At 42.7% G+C, this 25,450-nt stretch overlaps 1 protein-coding gene across 1 annotated transcript in view; it reads right to left on the bottom strand.

The window, feature by feature from the left end:
* The window catches only part of TBX20 (T-box transcription factor 20), a 64,333-nt gene extending 47,369 nt beyond the window's left edge, over positions 1-16,964 (bottom strand). Inside the window, exons 1-5 of the mRNA XM_036990567.2 lie at positions 16,283-16,964; positions 12,736-12,985; positions 11,533-11,697; positions 7,896-8,004; positions 4,161-4,319 (exon numbers count right to left, since the gene is read on the bottom strand). Coding sequence (XP_036846462.1) covers positions 4,161-4,319; positions 7,896-8,004; positions 11,533-11,697; positions 12,736-12,985; positions 16,283-16,409 — 810 coding nt within the window. The 5' untranslated portion in view covers positions 16,410-16,964. The remainder of the gene's footprint in view (positions 1-4,160; positions 4,320-7,895; positions 8,005-11,532; positions 11,698-12,735; positions 12,986-16,282) is intronic.
* Between the last annotated feature and the right edge of the window lie 8,486 nt (positions 16,965-25,450).

Here is a 25,450-nt window from a genome sequence, read left to right as displayed (position 1 = left end):
TTGTTTTCCAATTTTAGGATGAAATAATTTTTAAATAGCAAAATTTTAACATTCGAGATAATCATGCATTTTTACAAGGTCAGGCATAGATTTTTATTCCATGGATATTTAAATAAAAAACAGTAGTTCTATAAAAAGAAATTCATTTCTGAAGATAAAGTTTTATATCCCTTTATATAATCTGGGATAACTGAAAAATTTACTTTGAGAACTGATGAAAGGACCTGAGCCCTAGACAGTGGTTTCAGCTGGACATCATGTCATTTGCTCCCTAATAATAAGTACCCCTAGCTTGCAACCTTGTTGAACCCCATCATCACCCCTGTGCCAAAGGTAATACTAAGAGAAGGATCCAAAAATAGTCTCAACTACCAAGCATAGTATGTAGAGAAACCATGTAAATCCACAGATAGGGGTTTAAAACACAAATTAAAAATGGCAATGTTTTTCATTTCATGAGGAAACCACATGAACAAGGATAGCAGAATGTGCTTAAGAAATCCTGTAGTTCAGTGTGTATCGACATAGCTGCAAATCACTGACTAATTCAGGCCGAAATACACCCCTGCTTTTTCATGTATTATCTTAATAACACAGAACATAATGTTTCCTAACCCAAAATTTGACTCTTTCAGCATCTCCTTTATCTGTAGATAATAAATGTATGCATAACTGGAGGGTATATTCTGACACTGCCAACTGTGCCAAAGAGAAGGGAACCTTTTCCAGTGGTTCTTATTTCGCTTGATATCACTGAACTCTGAAGCCAGCTGGGGTTTGCAGCCACAAGGTGAAATTGGCCCTCAGAGACCATTTCTCCAATTATCAGGAGAAGATCTGTCCAAAGGCATTTAAAAATGAAATCTGACCTACACTTCAACTCTACGGCAATGGTCTGCCTGCTGAAAAACAACATATGACCTTTAAATCTTAAATTATAAAATAGTTTTGTTGAAAGTGTAATGTATTTAGCTTTGATCTAATAATGTAAAGAAATGCAATCATTTCCTCACAAAAACCAGACAAGAAATAGCCAAAAAGTCCCATTTTCATTACTAATAAACCAACCAGCCAAAATAAATGAGAAGCTTTCTCACAAATTCTACTGGAAGCTTGGATCTGTCTTTCAACAGATATAAAAACAATAATCTGAACCAAAGTTTAAGAGATACGAAGGTGATCCTAAAACTTCAAATTACAAATCCTAAATGTGAATTACAAATGTTCTTCTGGTTTCTCTCTGTTCTTTGTACATGGAAAAATTCTAATATTTATACTAGGTACATATTTTATTCCCTATATATTTATTCTATGTTTTCTATATGAAAATCAGTACACAACATGGGATAGCAGTGAAAAAGCAGTAGATGTGGGAAGGCCTACAAAGAATCAGGGATAACTTCTGAAAACTGTTGTACTAACAACTACTAACTAAATTAAATATACTAATAAAACTATCTAAATCAGAATACTAACTCCCAAGTTGATTTATTCATTCCACATATGTTTACTGAACATAAATTCTGACTGGCTGTATGAGATTAAAAATCATTTGCAAAACTGACTTATTTGTATACCAAATCCAATCTTTGACTATTGCTTGAATTCCAAAAACTGTGCATATATATATGAATATATGTATATTTATATGTATATATGTGTGTGTAAATATATATGTATATGGCATTATGCTAGGGATTATGGTTTTAAAACCTGATACATAGAAATATAGAAATAACTCAGAACAGGAGCTATTGAGAAAATTAGTTCTGAATTTAATCACTTCTACTGTGGGTTATTTAGCAATGAAATGATACACTAATCATATTAATCTTTGTACTTAATGACGCAATGAAGGACAGCTAGGCACTGGTAGCTGGATTTTGAGCCCATTTATCATCTCAATTAGAAGTAAATACTTACAAGATGAGTAACTAGTGTAAGGATATGTGTTTATTAGTATCTTAACCTATTTTAATTTAGCAACATTTTCAAATTCAGTTTCTAAACCTTGACAGTGTCAGTGGTCACTTCCTTGGCCCTGCAATCTAGCATGATGCCACCAAAATGGAGGAATTAAGACCCAGATGATGGTTCTGTCACTTCCCAGGTTTATGACCTGGATGAGTGTATTAATCACTCTGGGCCTCACTTTGTTCCATCTACAAAATGGGGCTCATGGGGCCTTCTTTGGGAATGTGTCATGATTGAATGAGATACTGAGAAAAAAATGTAGAGGTTTTTCTAAACTAAAAGTAATAAATCCAAACCATTAACTTTAGTTGCATCCTAGGTCAGAGGGGGAAATATAAAAGGTTATATAAAGACATTGTTGGTCCACCCTGAAAATTTTAGTATGAACTGAATTTTAGATGATATTAAATAATTCTTACTAATTTTTGTAGCTATGATAAAGATATTATGGTTACAAAAATAATATCCTTGTTGTATATACTTGTAGAAGTATTTATAGGTAAAGTATCATAATGCATGCAACTTAGTTTCAAATGATCAAGGGAAGGGGAAAAGCCAGCATACATATAGAGGTAGAGAGATGGGGTAAGGATAGGCTAAACAAATATGGCAGTATGTTCATTGCTGAATCTGGGTGCAGAGTACATGGGGTTCATTTTTCCATTTGCTTTAGTTTTGGATATTTGAAAATTTTCTAAATAAAAAGTTGAGTAGGAAAAAAGAATTAAATTATGTAATGTCATTAAAGCATATGGCTCCTATTATATGCAGCTAATGATAGTAGACACTCTGACCACCAATTTAGGATGATTGTCATCTCATTACACAGGCTGCTGTGTGATATGGACATGGCCCTGCACATAGCAAGTAAGCAGTGAACACTTGTTGGAAAGAAAAAAAAAAAGAACATTAAGAGTTGAAACCTTCTAAAAAGGACATTTCAGAGCCCATCAGGGTCACAAGCTGAGAGGAGGTCAAGCTCTGCTTTCTTTGGAGAGACCAGGCACCAAAAGCTTAGAGTTGAAAAACAATGGTATTTTAACCTAACCACTTTGATTCAGGTCTGTGACAGGAGCAGCAAGGCCACTGTGCATGAGTTATTTAATACTGTGCTTCAATCTTCCCAGATGTAAAATGTGACACAAATATACTGCTGTTCCTATCTCATAATGTCATTGTGAAAATAGGCCGATACACTTTAATGGCGACTTACACATAGTAAACGCCCAAATATTAGTTATTATAACTATGATAATCCCCTCCTATCCCAGTACACCATGATATGAAAGGTCCTTCTGGTTGACTTTAGCCGAGTTAAATACTAGTTACTGTGGGAGAACTAATACAGATTCAGTACCTCTCTGTGCTCAGATGAAAGCCAACTTAAAGTTACAGGGCATTAACTGGTATGGAATTTTGAACATGTCATATTTTTATGATCCCAAACATGAATAACAAAACAGGAAAATACATTGAGAAGAATCTAACAGCCCCAAGCTAGTAAGACTTCAGTAAGTATTTACTGAATTAGACTAAATCTTATGGATGAAGAAATGTATACGTTTTAAATGTGATGTACAACAGAGAGTAGAAAATGTATAACTCAATATTATAAATTAGATATCTTAATGTTAATTAAATACACAAATGCTTGGCTACTACAGTTTATTAATTAAAGAGACATTTAAAATCATTCTGCTAGAATTATCTTATCCTAAATTATGGCTAAATAAGCCTCACAAAATATCTAAAGTATCAGTAATTTGAGCAGTTGGCTAGAATATATGTGCTAATTTAGCAGAAAAACTGAACTTCTAAATTTTATGAAGCAATGAGTGTCTATATGACTCATATAATATACATCATGAGGATCTATTAGGAGGAAAAAGAAGAAGGTAATTTTCTCAAGAAGGAAATTTGAGAAGGCAGGTTGGGGCAGGTTTGGGTGGGAGAGTGGGCAGAGAACAACTTGAGCAGAAGTATAAACGTTCTAGTAGAGATGGTGTGATACAGACTTTCAGGACTTGAGCCATGGTCAGTCTACACACTTAGAGGTCCTGGGGCTGATAATACCTCTCCCCAAAGTGAACTTCTGAGTACTGGCATAGCCCTTGTCTCCAAGAGCATGAAAGAACATTCTAAATCCTTATCTTATTTAGAAAATAAGTTATGAATGGTACACTCACCAGTTGGTTCTGATAGGCAGTGACTGCTGTAAAAACTGTCTCTGGAAAGATGAATGTTCTGAATTCTTCAGACTTGAGGTTGAGCAAGGAGGCTGTGTGGTCTTTCTTCTTAATGATGTGCACCCGGGGCTGGTACTTATGCATTGAGTTCAAAATTATCTACAACAAAGAGACGGGAAGTACTGAATTTAAAATTTTTATATTGCTAAGCGGGCCAAATTACAATAACCACAGAAAGAAAAGAAAGAACCATAAAACCTACAGTTTCAAATTCAGTTTTAAGATTAGGATCTATCCTTTCCATTCTTAAGGCAAATCGTTTTCACAAGATACTACAGACTCATTGCTCTGAAACACATTTTATCAAAACAATGTAGATAACATAGGTTGTTTCAGGTATCTTTCTAAAATGCTAGAGGGGTGATGGGAGTTGGGGAGGGTCATCTGGTGGATGTTTATTTGTTTATTTTTAAGTCAAATCTTAAAAATAAAATATTTTTTCTTAGTCTGGTTAGACCAAAAGATATATATCTTCATTTTCTAAAGTAATAAATTATATATTCTAGAAGGACCAATGGTTATTTATGGGAGTAGGGAATAAAACGATTTAGGAAGGCAGTATGGTATTAGACTTTGGTTAGATTAGTGAATATGCTACTTTCTAGCTCTTTAATCTTGGGCCAAGTGACCTCATCTCTCCCTCTTCATTTTCTCAAATGCAAAAACAGTATTACCCTTGTAGGGTGTGATGAGGATTAGATGATATAACCCTTGCAAATCATATAGCAAATAGGAAGTGTTCAGTAAATATGAAATTTATTATTGTTGTTGTTATTATTTCTGACTACTTCATTGATTCATGACTTCCAGTTATAAACTAAACATGAATGACAGTGGTGGCCATCTTCCATTTCACAGCTAATGAAAGTTGCCTGATACATAGAAATCATAAACATACCCTGGTTAGCAAGGCTGTATTTTTCATGTATCTTATAAAAATGTGATTAATTTGCTATTATAATCTTAGCAGCATAGTTTACCTTCAGATATAAAAGGTTTTCCACATCCTATTCCTGCTACTCACACAGCTACCTAAATCTATAAAACTGAGTATGTCTTTCTTGGGACAACAGAGCTCACGCTGTATGCCCTTCACCCTAAAGGTCTATCAGAAAGCGTTTCTCTCAGAGGAGGCATTGATGAGATACTGTGGCCAGTGGCATTGATGAGAGACCAGTGGCAAAGGCACGCAGCCTTATTGCAACTAATGGCTCCCTTGTTTTCTTGGCTAACATGGGTGTGGTGGATGAATGTTCCTTCTGGTTGACTTTAGCCGAGTTAAATACTAGTTACTGTGGGATAACTAATACAGATTCAGTACCTCTCTGTGCTCAGATGAAAGCCAACTTAAAGTTACAGGGCATTAACTGGTATGGAATTTTGAACATGTCATATTTTTATGATCCCAAACATGAATAACAAAAACAAATGAGAGCTTCAAATGAATTGAAATAGCCTTTAGAAAGTCATCTCTTTGTATAATGTGTGTATTCCAAGGAGTACAAGACATCCATGCCTAGTCATAAAACTGGAATAAACTCAAAGTGACAAAGCAAACTCCTAATATTGATATTAAAAAAAAAACCCTGAGAATTCACTCTATGTTCTGCTAATAAGTTAAAAGGAATTTCAAATCACATACACACACACAAACACACACACACAGGAAGAAGCTCTAAGCTTTAAATAAGGTCCTCTCTCTTCTCCTTACACTGGCCCCAAGGTCAATTTCCTTTGGGAAAGGATACTGGAGAGACAGTCTCCAGACTGAGTCTCAGACCCCAGGGCTCCTGACTCTCTCTGCTCAAGCCCTCAGGGGCTTGAAATGCTAATAGAAATGTGGACTCTGCTTCATCGAAGAAATAGATTCCTGGAAATAAGAAATTTTCCTGTTATAAAACCAAGAATATATCTCTAAAAGGGGCTTCTTCAGGACTAATTCAAAGAACTTGGCTAAACAATAGAGGATCAAAAAATCTTTTCTTCTAGTTTTCAGAACACACTATTTCTGGTGATAAAGTGAAGGTTAAATTAAATAATAAGATTTAAAGCTAAAATGGATATTAATGACTATCTAAGACTAAACAATTTTTCAAGGTCTAATCTTGGCATTATCAAATTAGAACCCAGGGCTCCTGAAATACAGTTTAGTGGTATTCCCATACATGAAACTGAAGCTAAAAGGAAAACATACAAATTCCGGATGGCCGATCTCAGAATGAACTCTCAAGTCTTTCTGAAAAAACCCAAACAGTTCTTCTAAAAGCTTCAATATGGAAAATACCAGAACCATAAAAAATGTCATTCTCCCTTCAAGATTTCAGCAGAGCCCACAAAATTTTAATGTGAATGACAGTAAGAATGATCATTGGCCTACAGAAAATGTCTCTCAGATATTTATAACTTGACAAAAAAAATGTCAATGGAAACATCTTTATTAAACAAAAAAGCACAATTATGCCAACATCCTTAAAGATAAAAGTCAATTACCTTTTCCAATGCATAAAACAACAGAAAGCTGTTAACCTACTTCATCATCCCATCAGTGCCACCAGCAACCACTCATGAATTAACCTGGTTACTCTGACTCAGTTGTCATAAACAAGGTCTTGTGGGCAAATGGATGGCAGCAATGCCTGAAGTGATTTATTTGGTTCCAGTTTCAATTCAGCATTTGGAGCCATGTCTAAAACTCTCTACTTTATTATCTAACTTATTATCTAAACATCTTCTTTGAGAAAAGTCTTGAAATTCTCTTTCTCCACTGCATAGATCTAATAAAAACTAAACCTTTAAATAACAAGAGCCTTAATAAAGAGGATGAGAGGGAAAATTATATCAGAATATCTAAAGCCAAGGAAAGCAGCTATGAAAATACCAATGTGCTTTCTGGCAATCAAGGCAAAAAATGAAACAGTATTCTTGTCGTCAAAAAGACGTATGCAAGTCTGTCTAAAGTTTGCTCAGCCCAAAATCTAAAATAGAATCTTTATGTAAATCTTTGTTTAAGAGCATGGAACAATATCACAGTTCTTTAAAAAGTAACTTACCCAATGTGTAAAGCCCTGCATCAGTGAGTTTATTTTATGAACTAATGACGAGCTCAGAATTCCAATTTCTCTTCTCCACATTTTGATGAACTCCTTACTGACACAAAATCAAATGGTTTTAACTACAAGACTTCTCTGTGCTTTAATATTCATAAGACTACAAAGAGGATATGTACTAAGTAAAGAACACTTCCACTAAAAGGAACATACTTTGGGAAAAACCCATGGGGCAGAGGCAGGGGGTGGTCTCAACCCCATTCCCTTTACCCTGTGTTGTATGACATACCAGTAGATGTTTAACCCAAAAAGGCTGTAGTAGTCTCCAAAAGGTACATTTCCTTTGTTTAGTTGGTGCAGTTAGTAAAGCATTTGCAGAAGTCTTAGGAAATTCACAGTGCCAAAGGTCCCAAACCCTCTTGCAAAGAAATGGCATACAGCATCCCTGGATATGGCCTCTCAAAAGCAGCAATCATGGTTGTGTCACTGAAGGACACATGAATGTTCTGAATGGATGACCCAGAAGCAGATGTCAGGAGAGGGAGAGGGAGACCCCTTAGAAAGAGGAAGTTTTGTGTGACTTCATTCCATCCCAAGGAATCCACACAGTCCAAAGCACTGTACTTACATGGCCATGTTGATCCAGTTCATTGTTGGTGAGTTTCACCTTTTCAAAAGACACCATCTGTTTGAGTAGCTGCTCACCAGTAAAAGGAGAGTCTGGGTGTACATACAGCCTAAGAAAATTATTAAAGAATTTTACTGAGAATTTTTTTTTAAAAATCTGCTCTCTGTGGGCTATAAAATATTCTGATTCTAAAGGAACACAACACCTCACATTAGAATTTTATTTGCGCCACATAATCTCAAATTTAATAATATGGCGATATCAAAATAACTCTAGAACATCTAATTCTGTTTCTTCATGTCCCAGTAATCTAAAAGGTAATAATAAATTTCCTATTATCTACTAAGCAAGTTATTTTTTTAAGGTGGGTTTTTTTTCCCCATCTAATTGACTACTGGTCTGCTTCTGTCAAATATGAAATGTATTATTCTAGATACTTTCAAAAGAAAAAACTAGGTTATACTAATCACATAGTGAGCTCCTATTATAAGCATTGCTAAAAAGCAATGGAGATGTAAAGAATTTTAGAGAAAACAATTCTAGACAGTCCAGTCACTTAAACATAAAAGTGACTCAGTTTACAGTTCATGTTTTTTATAAATACAAGACAAAGTAATTGTAATACAGTGACCTAGGGAACTTTTAATAGTCCACAGATATAGTCTGTTGTTCCTCCTGGTACCTTAAGTACTGCTACTTTTATCAGTATCTAGTTAAGTGCTCAATTAAAATGAGAGTGAAAAGGAGCAGGGTAAACTTCAAATTATTCAACATATTTATTTGTAAACAGCCTAAAGAGAAAAAAAAAGGTTTGATGGGAAAAAACGTATTTACCAAGTATGTATTTATCATTTATTGATCAGCTGCTACGTGCACAGTTACTCACTCAGAGTTTAATGCACGCCATTCATTTTATCTGCGAGTATCACACTAAGTACAGCTCTTTGGAAATCCCAGTCCTGGTCTCCACTCAACATTAACTTTTCTGAAATCAGGGGAGATTACAGAACTAATGAAAGGGGAAGGAAATACTCTTGATTTAATAGAACAAATTCCGTTATCCATTTAACAGATTATTTATATCTAAATTTTGTATAGGATCCCTGTGACTCTAATTAAACATTTATATTATGATTGGGGAAAAGGCAGGGGAAAAAGTCAAAAAACCTTTGTTTGCAATATTCATGGCAAGAACAAGAAGTCTGTGCCGTGGTTTGTCACAGAGGACTGAGAATAGAAGAATGGAGTGCACATGCTGAACCTTACCAAGTCCACCAGAAACAAAGCAAAAGAAAGGCTGGCGGCACTAAAGACTCTTACCAGACAGATACAAGAATCTTAAAGGCTTTAGGTATGTTTGTCAGCCTACTTTTTTTCTTAGCAGTACTCAAAATTGCCTTTCAATGAAGTATTCTTTGGTAGCACAACCATAATAACTTTTTTCAACTGTCACCCCTCTCAAGACTATAACTTTAGAGGTGCAATTGTTTTACTCATCAGCACCACATCCTACCCACTTTGCCAAAAAAATGTTCCAAAATACTTCAAGTCCTAGAAGTTGATGGAATGTTCCCTCTTAACTATCAACTCACCATAGGTAATCATGTCAGCAAAGATTCACTTAATTAAATATCAATTACTTTAAAGAAAAGGAATGTCCTATAGGTAAATGTAACATTATTTTAGATCTTATAAAATGTCATATCAAGATCAAATGGTATTATCAAGCATTATTTCTTCAGATTAGGAACAATTAACTGATGAACTTCAGTATGAAATAAAATGGTTCAAAGAACTATAACCCCAAGGAATTTCCACCATCAGTATAAAAATGATCCTCTCCCAAGTTCCTCACATCTCCCTTATGGAGCTAGAATATATAGCACTATTTCTATAGTTGTTTAAATTTTCCAGAATACTTCTACCTATAAGTGCACTGAACATTTTTATCTTACATCAATATAAATAAGTTGAACTGGATGAATGAAAAAGCATACAGGAAGCCCCTCCTCTCTCAAGTCCCCTAGGACTTAAAATTCCAGCAATAGCTTAAACATGTTTCAGTTAAGATAGTGTATTGGTACGTGCTTTCCTTCTCCAACCAGAACAGATTAGTAACATAAACAAGGCATGTCATATTTCTAAAGTCCTGCTGGTCTGCACCAGTTCCCCATACCTTCAGATAGGAAGAAAACATATGCTAAACAGGAGTGGTTAACTTCTTAGAGGAAAGATTTTGAGGGAAAAAAAGGAGGGTTTACTTGTAAAATTGGTTAGGAATTTGCTAAAATACTTTCTCTCTCTAGAGAATAATGTGAATCTGCTATACAAAAAACACAAATTCTATTCATTTTAATGTCTACTGTAAACTGGTGAATCTTGCTTAATAAAAAATGAGTAACAATTTTCTTAAGTTTCTTAGTCCTGTTATTTAATGTTTTTTAATACACTGATTTGAAAATGGTTGGGAAGATGTCCTTCCTAGTCTCTTGTGGGAATAGAAAGCTTGGAGAGGCTTCTTTTAATCTCTTCCTAGTGTATTCAGCATAACATAAGCTCAATTATGTGATCAACTAAGTAAACTTAGTTTTCCATCTGAATTATATTTGTACACTGTGTTGATTCTGTACCTTGACTAAGACTCCAAACTATATACTGACAAAGAACTAGCAATAATTTCAAAGTTCCTAAACCTGTACAATAAATTCTTAGCTCTGATATAAACTTTTAATCAATTATAAAAATTAGATAGTCATAAAATAACTTAAAAGCTATGGTTTTGAACCCTAAAGAGAAAGTCAGCTAATATACTTTGTTTGTAATAAAGTATGCAATTAGGCTCCTATAACTTGAGCTATTAATATTCGTATAAGTAAATGCATGCTTTTTTCCCCCCAGAATGTCCATCTGGGAGAGCAGCAACAAAGGCTTGCATGTGATTTTTTAAACAGCATTGTCCTGGAAGAACATCAACACTGAATAGCACAAAAATAAACATATATGATCCCTAATACATTAATTGAGTAATGTTTCATGTAAAGGAATATTAACCTGATGTTGAATTATACTCATCCACCAATCTTACTATGCAGAAGGGGGAGAAAAGAATCAGTTTTTTTCTTACTTAAAATCTCTGAGCCCTTTACTAGTCAAAAACAGCCACATTTTACCAAAATGTTTATTATGTGCAGATGCCACCACATTGTTAACAAACATTTACTATAAACAGCCTCTACTAAAATGCATTCTTCTAAAAGGGATTTCGGGGCAACCACTTCATCAGTAGGTTAACTCAGTATGGTGTTGAGTAGCCAACTAGAAATGACAGGCACTATAGGAAATGGGTCCAGATCTCTAATCAATATTCCAATTGAAAGTTAAGGAAAACTTTGAAATACATTATGAGGAAAGATAAAATTAAAGGCAGTGTCCTGTCTATGCACACACTTTGCTTTTCTCAAAGATTAATCCATATTTTGTAATAGTCAATCCTGAAATGTCTGGGCTTGGAATGCTCTTACTAAAGTTCATGGCTTTAACAACAGACCTGCTTAAAATTCAAACAACCAGGACAGAGACATTGTGCCAGCGGGGTTAGTACCGGTCTTGCTCAGGCGGAAAATGTGGAGTCACAAACCTGGCTGGCAGTGGTGGGTCTGCCTTCCCAGCCACCAGCCAGGAAGACCGGTGGTAGGCGTAGCGGTACCTCTTGTTGTCCACGGGGACAATGTCCATCAGGACTATGTACTTGGCCTCAGGATCCACGCCGGAAAAGGACACCCGGATGGTAGGAAACATCCTCCTGACACAGGGAAACAAAATAGGCCAGAGCTCACACTCCCTAACAAGTTGACCCAAATTCGAGGTGGAGGGAAAGGATCTGACTCCTCTACCTACTGGGCCCCCAGACCTTCTCTGTTCCCTGTAAAGCCTCAGATGTGAAATAGAGAGACAGACCTTCTCCTAGGCCTAGATAACTTTGTCACCTTTATAGAAATCCTCCTTGCTAGATGAAAAGTTTTGTTTTGTGTTGTTTTTTAATATCTGAGATCAGAGGAAATCCTATGCTATAGTATCAAACCCGTGAGGGTAAAGGGACTGAAGTCTCCGAGCAGAGTCGGGCAACCCCATCTCGTTGCTACGAGAAAACGGATTCCTGCAATAGAAAGTGAGAGCTGGGTTCTCAGACTGGGTTTCATGGGACCCTCGGGGTATTTCCCAGAGTAGGAAAGCTGGAGCCACCTTCGTTCGCCTCGGGCCTTTGCCCCAGACCCAGACAGCCGCCTGCTCACTGCTCCGCACGGCACTGAGCCTGCATGGCTGCAGCTACAGAGACGCGGCGCCAGACACGCCAGCGCTCCCTGCTACGGCGAGTGTGGTTTGTTTAGGATTTCTTCTGCCCAGGTTTTAATGTTAGTTTTTTTTCATGGTTGCTGGAGGCTTCTGCAAATTGAGGCCAAAAAAGGCAAGCTACCTGCCTCCCTGGAAGCAACCAGCTTCCTGCACCCGGGGCATGAGTTCCCACTTCCCTCCAGAGGCCAGCCCTGCACCCCCAAGCCCTCCCAGGTTGTAGGCGACAGAGATCCCTGGTCCCAGTACCCTTCTCATCAAGGCTGGGGGGGATTTTTCAGTGACAGATAGGAGAAAGCAAACACCTGGATGTCTGTATCAGCAGCTCTTTCCAAAAGCAAGTCAGTGGAAAGAAGCCGACCTCCGGCAAGCAAAGCTTCTTTTCTGTACTCAGAACCAGCGGGCTTTCACTCAGTTGCTAGAAACACTCTAAGCTTACCACCCAGGTGCATTTCCGTCTCCCCACTCCTCACCACCAAGGCCCAGCTACCTGCCCGACTTGGTGATGATCATCTCCGTGCCCAGCTCGTGGAATTTGTCCCAGAGCTCCTTGGTCTCCAGGCTGCAGGCGATTTTAGCCATTTCCTCACTGGGGATAACAGGGGTGGTGGGGATCAGCGGCTCCGTGCACAGAGAGGAGGAAGATGGACTGCTGCCCCCACCACCAAATTCCCCGTGAGTATCCAGGCTGGTCAGCTCGCCCAGGGGCTGAGCGCAGGATGACTTCTCAACAAATTGTTCTGCAGACAAAGAGAATGAAGAATGACAGCTAATGCTGGAAGAACATTCCAACTAAAATAGGTACCTGGACTTGACTTTGGAAAAGTTATGCTCAGAAACTCCAGGAAGGCAGCAGTAACCCCTCACTATATAAATCAAGTATAGGATTCCCATGGAGTGACATGTGAAGGGCTTGCTGACTGAATGAAATGAGTTCTAGAACTATAGCTTGTTACCACCATTATGAAACCCATTTTGAGGAAAAAAAATTGTGAGGAGTGATTAAACGGAAAGGTTTTGATCATATAGCATAAAAAGCAAGTATTGCAGTCCTGCCTCTTTGACAATCAGGAGACTTTTCTCCAGCAGCAAAGGGTGAAGAGATCAGCACCTTTCCACTCCAGTAGAAACTTTCTCTTCCCTTCTGGAGCCCTTCTTCAGAAGAGAAAAAGAAAGGTAGGGGGAGGGGAGGAGAAAAGTGGGGATGTGGTTTAAAAATATTAAGTTCCTTCACTTATCTACCTGGCTTTTAGTTTCCTAGGCTTTAAGATGCTAGATGGGGGCATTTTTACAATATCCCTTCACAGCCTCAGAGCTTATGAAAGACTCTAGCATATAGCTTGTTAAATCACAGGAGCATACTCTCTGGGCAGATTTTTGTAACAGACTTGAAACAATTGTGTGAAGGGCAATGTGTATATTTTTTCTCTCTCTCAAAAAGATCATAAAAGTGAGGAAAACAAACCCCAAACCCAGGCTAACAGAGTGTTAAAGTAGGAAGAGCCCTTTACCTTTCACCATTAGGCTGGAATACCACTGCCTATGAACCAAACATTGTCTTCCACAGCTGATAAGGGCCTTGGGACTACACCAGTCACTTTGATGGAATACAGGGGACTTTTGTAATTGTCCCAATTATCTTGTATCCCTTAAAAAAGAAACTACTTGAATCTGCAATGTGAAACTGATCTCCAAACAACTCTCTTCTAAGCACCCTCAAGGAACTGAAACAAGTTCTAAATGTAGGTATGTGCAATATATGATGTATAGATCATATAAAGGATTTCATTTCCCACGTTTCTCATTAACTTGAGGTAGGCAAGCAGGAACTAGCAAATTTTTAGCTGTTTTTCTCATACAATAATAATCCAATTTACAGAAATATTTTTAAATTAAGAACATTCAAATTAATTATCAATATTCTGAAATTCAAAGAAAGAGAACCATACCATGGCAAAATCTTATTTTCTACTAATATTTCAGAAACACATTCACATAATGTCTTTTTATGGAATTAACGAGTAGCCTTGGCAATGTTCTCATTTTCTGACCATTGAAAAAGGTGCACTCTGCAAGCCCCAGATTAACCAGTGTGTCACTGTTGGGGAGTGGAGGAAAAAAAGTATATAGAAATGCTCTAACAATATGTCAATTATATCTCAGAAACATTTTTTGAAGAAATGCTCCAGTAGTCTGAGGCAGTTCTTCTAAGTAGATGTAGTGTGTTTGAATGGGGGATCATGACACACTTTCAACCCCCTCCTTACATCTCACTAGGGTTTCAAAGTACCACATGCTCTCTTAATAGAACCTTTAGGGGTTTCTCATGTCAGAGTCCTTGGCATATAGTCACTAACTGTGCTCCATTGAACTGGCCCGTAAAAGGGACAAGAACGCCTTCTGGTTCTCTCAGCCTGTCTCAAAAGCCCCAGGAGGGGAGGGGTGCACATTTTACAGACTGTGTTTGGGTAGGTGGGTTGGGTGGAGGGAGAATAGTTTAGAATTTAGAGAAAAGGTGGTTTTACTCAGGAAAACAGAGAAGGGAGCAACCCTGAAATGACTGTGGATCTAACAAAGTAACGTTTCCTAGTCTGTTTACTTCTGTCAAGAAATTTAACCTGAAATCCTCTCTTCCTGCTAGCTACCAAACCGTGATGGAGACATGTGTAAAGAATTCAGAGGCCCCCTAAATAGGAGTGGATAGTGCTGGGAACTTCCAGAAACACACCTTGGAAACTGCTGGTTAATTTTTTTTTTTTTTTGAAACAGTAGGAATTTGTTTCTATTGGTTTTTTCTATTTCTTTTGCAGGTTTCGACTTAGACGGGAAGGTCGGTGGAAGAACCAGGGAGAGCGAGCGAAAGCCTTGGAGGAGAGATTTGTTGCCATTCTGTTTTCTGGGGCTCTTCAGGTTCTCTTTCCCTTGATTCTAAATTGCTGCAGGCTTTTAGTCCTTTGTTTTATCTCTGCCCAGGCCCATTAGTCTGCGTCTCTAACACTTTCTCTTTCCTATTACTATTATTATTGTTTTGGATGTGAGATGTTAAAGTGGTGGGAACAGGAAGAAGGAAGGAAAAAGTTGGAGAAGAGTTAAAAAAGTAGACTTACCCTAGATTTGATATTTGATATTTTTCACTGTTTTAGGGCTATCAGATAATCAGGATGAGGAATTATTATTTCCCAGGGGACCCAAGAGCTGATGGTGAGAACTTCTTTCTCCCTCAATTGTAAAGGTACTTTTAAATACTTATCTCCAATAGTTTCTTTCCCCTTAGAACTTGTGCTAAGGGGAACACAATCCCTATTCTCCCTTTACTCCAAGCTTGTGTCTTCTATAAATGGTAAGGGTTGTTAAATAAACAGTGTAGCTAAAAGTTGAGGAATTTGGGAAATGGTTACTGGCTAATGTTTTTGCCAACCTCCAGTGAAAATGATGGCAGTGATAAAATGATGTCTTACTGATAAGTCTAGAGGTTCTGTGAAGAAAATGGTTCATGCGGGGAGAACTGGCTTATTCTACAGCACTTGACAGTGGTTTTAAGGAGCTGATTCCTTTGTTCAAGTCAGGGAAAAACAAAATTAAACTGGTTTCTTGTAAAGTCGCTTACCGTATTCTTGGCTTCAAAGCACTAGTCGGTGTTACACACATCATAAATCCTTGGGAGTCCTAAAGGGGTCTTATTATTATATATATCTAAATGTTTTTATCCCAACAAAGTTACACTCACAAACACTGTATGTCTGACTTGACGTGGAGATTTTAGACAAATAGGTAGGGAGCGAGGGAGAATGACCAGCGAATATACTGGATGCAAAACTGATTGTTTATTTCACAGACTGTGAAGCCCTAAAGAAAACTTGGGCTGAAAAGAAAAAAACCCTCTCACCCATAATGCACGGTCTATGGCCTGAGGGTCAGAAGCTCCGCGAGGCTGGAAAGGCAACCACCCTCCTGAGCCTTCCTCAGTCAAGGGACAGGGACTGACACGCAATACCCCCGACCCTACCCTGCGCGGCCAGTCAGGCAGCCCGCCTTACCCAGGGGTTTGATGGTGTTCTCCGTGGCCTCCTTCTCCTTGCAGCCGCCGCTCGACATGAGCGCCGCGATGGAGAAGGCGTTGGCCCGGGAGGACAGCTGGGGCTTGGGAGACGCGGTGAACTCCATGGCCCCCAGTGCGCGGTCCTGGCCAGGGACTGGGCTTGCCGCACAGCCGTCCAGCTTCGACGGAAACACAGTGCAAAGTTTCCGAGTGTCACCACTGCAGAGCCGGGGACTGCAGATGAGTCAGTCCCAACCTCCCAAGGGCTCCACACTGGCCTCTCCTATCCTCAGCCGCAAAGCCCTGGAGCCGCAGAGACTTGGAAGTAGTCGGCAAAGACGGGAGAAGACCAGCCGCAGGCTCACCCGGGAACGCAAGCCACGGGGCACTCCGCAGGACCACAGGCTGCGCCGCCGGAAACTGGAGACGAGCATGAGCTGAGCAAAGCCCAGGGGTCCCGCAGCTCCCCCTCCGCGTCCTTCCTCCCCTCCTCGCTAGGGACAGCCGGACCGGCCTAAGCTGCAGGGAGGTGGCGACCCGACGGGCGCCGCTGCGAGGGGGCGGACGCCTGGGAGCCCGAGCGCGGGAGTGCGAAGCGCGGCGCGGCACGGAGGACACTGCGCCCGGGCGCTGGCAGCCCTGCGCCTTAATTTGCTGGCGGCGGGATCCCGGAGGCCCGCAGCCAGTCAGCTCCGCACCACGTCACCGCTTCCTGATTCCGCCGCCGGGGGCGGGGCCGCGGGCTGGGCAGGGAGGGCGCGCCCGGGGCGTGGAGCCCTCACAGCCGTGAGACGCAGCCGGCCGCGAGCCTGGCCCTGGTTCCCGGCTGGGGGGGCCACCACCAGGCCGACACACCGGTTCCGGACGCCCCCCAGGCGGTTTCACAGTCTCGGGGCGGGAGGGAGGGGCGCACTGTTCGGAGGGGGCATTCTTGTCACGGCCAAGCCCGGGATCCCCGGAGTGGCCCACGGAGGGCACCTAGACTAGAGGAAGCCTCAGGGAGTTCCTGCTACTGTCATTCTTTTTCTTATCGGTGCTCGAAGTTGCAAAAGAAAGTTGGGAAGCTCTAAATTAAGCGGAAGCTGGCGCCAACGGGCCAGATCCCATTCTCAGAAAAGTTCCCAAGGACGGGGTCCCCGTACTCGTTGGGCTCCAAAATCTGTCCGCTTGAAAGAAGGCTGGAGAGACGGAGGCCTGCAAAAGACAGCCCAGGACGGCTGCTTAGCCTTTGGCGAAGGATGCTGTTCTCAGAACCGCGACTTCCGCAGCACACCGATGCGCCTCTCTCCCGGGGTTCCTGTTCCCGAGAGAGACTCTGAAGGGAAGGCGAGGGGCGGACGCGATGCCGGGTGGCGCGGCCGTAGGCGGGGACCACGCGATACGCAGTGGGAGAATGCGAGCGTTACAGCGCCCGAGCTCGGCGGACGGTATCTTCCGTCTTCGCAAACTCAGCTTTGACCACCACTTCCCAAGGCCTTGTGGGGTCGTCCTGTTGGCCCTGTTCAGTTTGAATAATTCAAATTCTCCGAATTCGCAGGGTAATCCGCTTCACTTGGAGCCGTGTAAACTCAGGCTGACACACACACTCAAGCTGTACTTGTAAATATTTGCGTCCTTTCCAGCCTTTCGGTCTGTCGATTAAGAACCTCTTGGTAGGTCTTAAAAGAAAAAGAAAGGAAAACAGCCCCCATTTCCCACCAGCCTTTCTCTCCCTTCACTACATATCCTCAGTCCCCCGCCTCAACCCCCACCTCCTCGCTCTTGAAATAAACTTAAGGGGAAAAAATAAAAGTCCAAATTTGAGAACATTTATTTAAGTTTAAAATTATGGCATATGGGAGAGTCGTGATTTAAACCTGTCTTGTCATTGTGCATCAATAGTTTCCAACAAGACGCTGCATGAAGGTGACTAAGAAATGCATTCTTGATGTCATTCTCGATGTATAAAGTGTATACGTGTAAGTGGGGAAACTCGTAAAACCATAGATTTTTGTACTGGAAGGGAGGAGTTTACACCATCGTCTAACCCATCTCCACTTGCTTTTGAGAGAGAAAAACCGGGGCTAGAGTATCCCTTCTCCCGTCTGCCTGTAGCAAGCCGAGCAGACGGGAGCGTGGGTCTCGAACTCCAGAACTCGGTCCCCCTCACACCCTGGCTCCGCAGCCTGTGCCTGGACTGTTCAGGAAGGTCGACCGTAGAACTAAATGCCGTTGAGAGCAGCGGCACTAAGGTTAATCCGGGTAAGAATAGAGACTAAACCACCCGATGCGTTTAAGGATCAGTTTCCATTCTTGAGTCGTTTGCTGGTTTCGGACAACCCAAACCCAATCCAGACCGTTCAGTTATTAAACCACCCCACTCCAAACACAGACACACACACACACACCACCTCGATACAATAGTGACATTTCCCTGTTTTGAATGTAAGGCGCATGCTGGTTCCTTTCTTGTCTCAAATGCTTAGTGTTTGGCCAGGAAGGAAGATTTCTGACAAGAGGTTTTTTCGTTTTTGGTGTTTTTGTTTTGTTTTGTTTTGTTTTTTTATTGGCGGGGGTTGATGTAATGGTTAGTGTCGAATTTAATATATGCTTCAACTGGATGTCGTAGATCTTATTTGCTGGTTTTAGTTTTCAAAAACTTTTTGTGGAATTATACCTCAATTTAACAAAAAGCCTTGCCACTGCTTTTCTAGAGAGAGGAACGTCATATCTCTTCTTAATTATCTTCATGGTTCAGAGTGGAATTTGAATAATTTCATGACAGGGACATTTTTAGAAAAATTGGCGCAAAGGGAAAGCTGACTTGCCCCAGTTTCCACTTCCTTTTCCAATTGCCCACGCGGCCTTAGCCCAGTGCTGGGTCTCCTGCGGGCAGGAAGTTCTGGCTATTCGTCCTTTAAAGGTAAAAGAGGAAGGGGGAAAAAAATTAAGCGAGAGCGCAGAGACCTGCGGCAAACCAGAGGAACTGAAAACACCACATGATACAAATCCGGGAGCGAGAGGTGAGCCGTTTGGGGATCCCTAACAAGCTATGCATCTTGTTGGTGTTGAAACCGTGGCAGTAAAATGTACACTACAACATAATTATCGGGGGTACACTGTCCCTTCTTTTAGATTTATTGCCTTTGCAAATCAATATGGTGCTATAAAAACGGGGAACCTGTGCTTGGCAGAGAGGGGCTGTGAAATGGTGATTCAAAGCCATGGGAGAGCATCAAGTTCTGAGATCCCTTCAATCCCAGTGTTAGCGCTGACAAACAGGTAAAGCTACCCAAGGGAATTGAACAAGGCAGTCGCGTTAATATTTGTCTCCGTTCCCTTCTCTGGCTGACGACACGCGGGTGGGGCTGGTGTCCGAAATTCATTGGGCTTGGAGAACGCTTTGAATCTTGAGTTTAGCCCTGAGACTTTGTGTAGGTTACAGAAACCACTTAAAGCCTCAGTTTCATCATCTACATTAAATTAGGGCCAAGAGTTTATCCCGAGTTGGAAGAGGTCTCAGTGGATTGAGATAGTGTGCGTAAAGCGCCTAAACCATAAGCAACCTTAATATCCTAATGTAAGGAAATTTTAAGCACAGAATTTAATTGTATTTAATTTTTGAATGGCAATTTTGCGATCGCAGTGAGTTAACTATGGGGGCAGTTTTGGAATATACGTAGAGGATTAGGGTCACAGTGGTAATGGAACATTTTTCACAACCTGTTAAACTTTGTAGCCTAGGGATTTAAATTTTTGGTTATACCTCTGAGTTTGGTTATACGAAGTTTGATTATATGGAGGACTGGGAGATGCCTCCTTATACACACCACCCTTTCAAAATCTCATTTGTGGCCTCCAGAACTCAAAAGTTAGTCGACCTCAAGAACTGCCCAGGAAGTAGTAATAATTTCCCGCTTTCGGCCAAAGGTCCCTGGCCTAACGAACTCTAAACCAAGACGCTCCGCTGACAGCGGCAGAGATCGGTCCTTGGCTAGTCTGGCCGACAGAAAGCCGGCGCCGGGGCTGAAAAGTGCGCCAGGGCTGAGGGACAGGTTACCAGACCGAAAGGGACGCCCCGCACCCAATGGTGACCATAGGAAAGAAGATGAGAAAGGAGACTCGTTTCAAGGCACGTGGGCAGACCCCAAACGTGGCCGAGGTCCCGTCCCCATCCTCTCTTCCGCTCTTCTGGTAAACGCTTTAAAAGCAAGAGTAACGGATGGGCCACGGTGCCTTTGGATTCCTAACTTCGGTTAACAGAACAGGAAAGACAACCGCAGCGGCGCGGGGAGGGCGGCTGCAGACCTTCGGGGTGCGTAGGGAGGAGCGCGCGTCCCCGCGCCGGGTGGGGCGCGCGCGGCGCGGCCGCCCTTGTCTTCGCGCAGCAAGAGGGCGGGTCGGGCCTTTCCTCTGAGATGCCGGACCACGGCTCTGACGCACTCTGTGGTCTGGTTAAGTATTCTAGAACCCAAGTGATCCCCGAGAAGCGTCCCCTCCAGCCCAGGACACAGGAACGTGCCTGGAACGTCCAAGCCCCGGGCCCACCCATGAGGCCCCTAGGCCGGCGCCCGAAGCCCTCTCACCCAGTCCGGGCGCTAAGGGCAAAGCAAAGATCGGCTTCTCCAGGGGCGCGGCCGGAATATGTCATCTGACGGTCCCAGGTGGTATGTGTGTGCGCGCTTTCGGCCCGGGACTTCACACTCGCGCCCAGCTCTGGGACCAGGAGAGGGATGTGTGGGCCTAGGGCAAGTCGCGCCCATCTCCAGGGCCCGCGTACTCAGGTGGTGAAGGAAAGCTCCTCCGGAGCCGGAGTCCGTGGTAGTGCGACCTTACCCAGCCCAGCCTCGGGCTCGCGGAGGCCTGCTGCTGTGGGTGTGCGCAGCCTCGGGACCGCGAGACCACGGGGCCTGGGGCCGAGGTCAGGCGCGGGGCCTCAGAGCTTCTTCACAGGAGGCTCCCTATGGCCGCGACCCTCCTGCACTTCCCCATGAGCTCGGGACTTAAGGGACGGCCCTCGAAGCCCCTAGACTTCTTCCTAACTAGAGAAGAACCGGTGCGCTATAGGTGGGTGCAAAACGCAAAACTCGCAGCGTGATCCCGAGAACAGCAAAGAAAAATCTCTCCTGACCCTCTAGGCAAGAATCCAGACCCACTCTCCCTCCCCCATACCCGCTCCATCCTCCTCTACTCACTCTCCCGCCTTCTTCTCCAACCCTCTTGGGACGTCGCCACATTTTGCCTCCCAAGCGCCCGGCTGCTGGCGAATCCTGTCCTTTTTTTAAATAAAGCCTTAGTTATTTTGTGCATCATGAAATTTTTGCATGAATTTTGGTATTTTTAATTGGGGCATTAAAATATTATTTCTTGATTACTGAATTTTAGGCTCTCCCCATAATCCTGGCCCTGTCAGGAAGATGAAGAATTTGATCGAAATTACGCCGATAATAAGCAGTAGAGCCGGAATTCCAATACAAATCTCTAGCTTCGAAAGCATGGCTCCAGAGATTACGGCGTACACAGAACGGAGTGAGGGTAACTCCCACTAAGAGGAGGAAAGCAGAAAGAAGATGGTCCCTTGGCCAGGTGCCCTGGGCCACCGGTGAGGACGCGTGGGCCCTGCTGCAGCTAGGCAGGCGCCTGAGTGGGTTTCCTGAGCTGCGGTTTTTGGGGTGTTTAAAAACAAACTCAAAACTAAATGAGGCAAGTTCCGTAGAAGAGTAAGCACAGCTGTCTTGCCAGCGTCTTTCCTCTAGCAAAGTGGCACCAGTTTTAGAGATGTCATCTAATTAAACTTAAAGCGATTGCAGCATTTTGGAAGATGATCCAGCGTCCCACCAACCAACCACGCCCTGTCTCCTCTGGCAATTGCTGGAGTACATCTTGCCTTTGCTTTTCAGGAGCCAGAGCCAGCTGTTTGGTGACAATCTATCCATGTTCTTATCAAGAGGTTTGGGAGAGCAAGGTGGGAAAGACCCAGGCAGGATGTAATTCTCTGAGGTCTCTGCTGCCAGTTCCCATTTCAAGTAACCCCAGAAGCCATTGATTGAAGTTTATCTTATTCCCTGCTGAGGGCGAATACACCCAGTAAGGATTTGGGTGCCTATTTCCAGGTATCAGCATGTACCAGATGACTTGAATCATGTATTATGTAAGGAAACAAAGATGCATGCATCTAAGAACAGATAAATGATGCGGAGTACTTGTTCATTCATCCAATATTGCCTGACACTTACTCTGGCCTGGGTTCTAGGTTTCAGGACTAGACCAGCCATCAGACCCAAAAAAATCCCCGCCTCCTACAACTCACTGTCCAGTGGGAGATACTGATAGCAAGCATGTAAAAACCACAAGAAACAAAAATTGTGATAAAGACTTGAGGAAACAAGGAGCAGAGATAGTGAATTCAACCCGTTTGTGAGCATTCACTCATTCTGGACTGGCACTGGCTTACTGAGGTGGTGATGGGGTTGGACAATCTGTATATGATCCCTGCCCATTAAGGATTCAAAGCCTAGTTGGAGTAAAATATCATTGATATGAAAAATATACAATACATTCTCAACACAAGACTAAAAGTACTCTTAGGGTCTAGGGGCGTAATGGTTTAATGTTAATTACATATTAGGCAGAATAAACAACTTTCATAAAAACCCTTGCAGAGGAAGTTGTTGGGGTCTGGCATCAGAAACACCAGTTTGGAGCAAACTGTGCTGCCTCCATTTCCACATCTGTAAAATAAGGTTACCAATAATAATACCTACATCAAGAGTTTATGAAGATTTAATGGAATAATGTCTGTATGAGGGCAAAGGACCTCATGGGCATTAAAACAGGCCAACTCTGGAACTTGGAAATGCCTCTTTTTTGCTTTAGGGGTGATGCATATTAGATATTATTAAGAAGTATGTTAAGATCCCCGATTTCCACTCTGCCCTCAAGAAATGTTAGAAACAGCCTTCTCTCTATTTCTCCTACAGCCTCCGGGTCTGTAAGAGGCTCTGGGTCTCATTGAGGGGTTGTGTGGTGGGAGGAAACCCATATGATGCCAGGAGGAAGGGGCTAAGCCCCTGCAGATGCTCAGAAAACATGGAAAATGCCCTCTCTAGAAAGCCTGGAGGCCTAGAGTCGTCCTCTCCATTTTCTTCTATTAACTCATGTAGTTTGAAAGTGTCTTGAGAACATTTTAAGCTGGAATGCTAGTTTTTCAGTGCACAGCAAGGAGCTCCTTTTGCATACTTAGTTTGTGCCAAGTGCTGCACTAGGCTTTGCCAGACGTATAATGTTGGTATTAATATCAGTCGGGCAGCATTGTCATGTGCATTTAACAGCAAATGAGACTCTGTAGTTTGTATAACTTTGCTCCTCAATCTTAACCTCCCACCTCCTGTGGAATTCTATCAGTAATATGATTTCCTGTTCTGGAAGCAGAGGTAGTTCGGAGGATAGGTTGATTTTTTTTTTATCTGTTTGTAAACAGCAGCCCCAGAGAGTGGAAACATGTGCATATGTTCATTGTCTGCCCTCCAGGACCTGGAATTTCGTTGCTTCAAACGTTGGTAGATGTGACTTGTCCACCCTCCCTGTTCTCAAACCAAAGATAGGCCGAGTAAAGGTGTCACACATGGACCGCAGGTCCAGGCAGCCTTTGTAATTTTTTTTTCTTTTCTGGGGGTAATTAATGAGTAATGGACGGGTTCCGCGTTAACAGCAGAGGCAACAGGGTAGGGGTGGAGGGGGTGGCCCCGCACAGGGAATCACGCACCGCTGGGTAGGAGTCTGTGCAGCTGGCTCACCGCTCAAGTACCGCCAGACTGCCAGACTGCCAAGTTTTGGGGGTTGGGAGCCAGCAGTATCCTTTGCTGGCTGTGTGACCCTCTGCCACCTGGACAGTTCGAGCCTTAGTTTTTCTTTCAGTCCCAGACCGCCACATTGGAGCAGCCTAGGCAACCCCCAGTAAAGGGAACAACCGCGCGGTGCCCCCGGCTCCACTTAGTTCCCACACTTGGTGACCCCGGAGGTGGGCTCCGACTCCCAAAGACTCCTCGCAGGGTGACGCTGTCGGGGTCCCTGCGAACGTCTGAACGGCGCAGAGCCAGGCCCAAATCTGCATCTCAACTTGCAGTGCTCAGGGAACTCTCCCGCACACGCGGCTCCCACCCTGGGGGCCGGAGACGGTGTCCTCGGCTCCGACAGCCGCCCTCCCTGGGGCCGCGACGCAGATGCCCACCCAAGTCAGAGCCCCCGCCACTGCCGGTCCCTGCTTAGTCGGCGCGGTGACGGTGGCGCTGGCGGCGGCGGGGGCCTTTCCTTGGCTGCCCCGCCATTTAATCAGGGCTATTATCAGACTCGGCTTGCAGGATGGCGCCGGCCGAGCTTTACCCCCATTAGCGCAGGGCAGGGTGGGGGCTGGGTTCCCAGACCACCGCCTGTCCGGTCGCAGCTGCCCCGCTTCTGGGGCCGACTCAGCTCAGGTCTTCTCGGGCTGATAGTTTATTAGGCTTTTTTCCCCTAGCTCCTAACTCGACTCTTACTAGCTCTGTGGCGTTGGGGCAAACAACGGAACTTCCCTAAGCCTCAGTTTCTTATCTATAAAATGGGTCTGGGTAGACCCTTAACTCAAGGTTGTTCTGAAGATTAACAAAGATGATGCATCTTAAGTGTAATGCCGACGTCCTGACACGCACAAATACTATTACTACTATTACTACACTAGAATTGTGTCTGCCTTTTTTTAAAGCCCTTTTTCGAATTAAAAAGTAGGGGAAGAGAAAGACCTAAGTTGAATGTTTCAAAGTAGTCCAAAGATTATTTACAGACTTGCTGGTTTTATTCACGATTGACAGGGTTCAAATTTCACCTCTGACTCTTGCTGTGTGACTTTGGGCACTTCTCTCTGTGCCTCGTTTCCCTTGATTGTAAAGTGGATGGAGTACTATCACCTGCGTTATTGGACTGTTGTGCATATGAAATGAGATGATGCATGTAGAATGCCGAACACAGAGTAGGAGCTCCGTAAGCATAGGCTACCTGCTATTTGTTATTAGCAAAATGTTTTTATAAACCACAAACTTTAGATTTTTTAAAAGTATCCATACAAGCACCCAACTGTCTCCTGATCCTAAAGGGGAATTATTTCACCCTGATTGCAAGATCAGTCCCCATTATTTTCAGATGGCTGCTAAAA

The sequence above is a fragment of the Manis javanica genome, chromosome 6, assembly GCF_040802235.1.
Source record: "Manis javanica isolate MJ-LG chromosome 6, MJ_LKY, whole genome shotgun sequence".
In the NCBI taxonomy this organism is placed as follows: Eukaryota; Metazoa; Chordata; class Mammalia; order Pholidota; family Manidae; genus Manis; species Manis javanica.
Note: the sequence above shows the minus strand (reverse complement) of the source record. Positions and strands in the feature narration are given on the sequence as shown.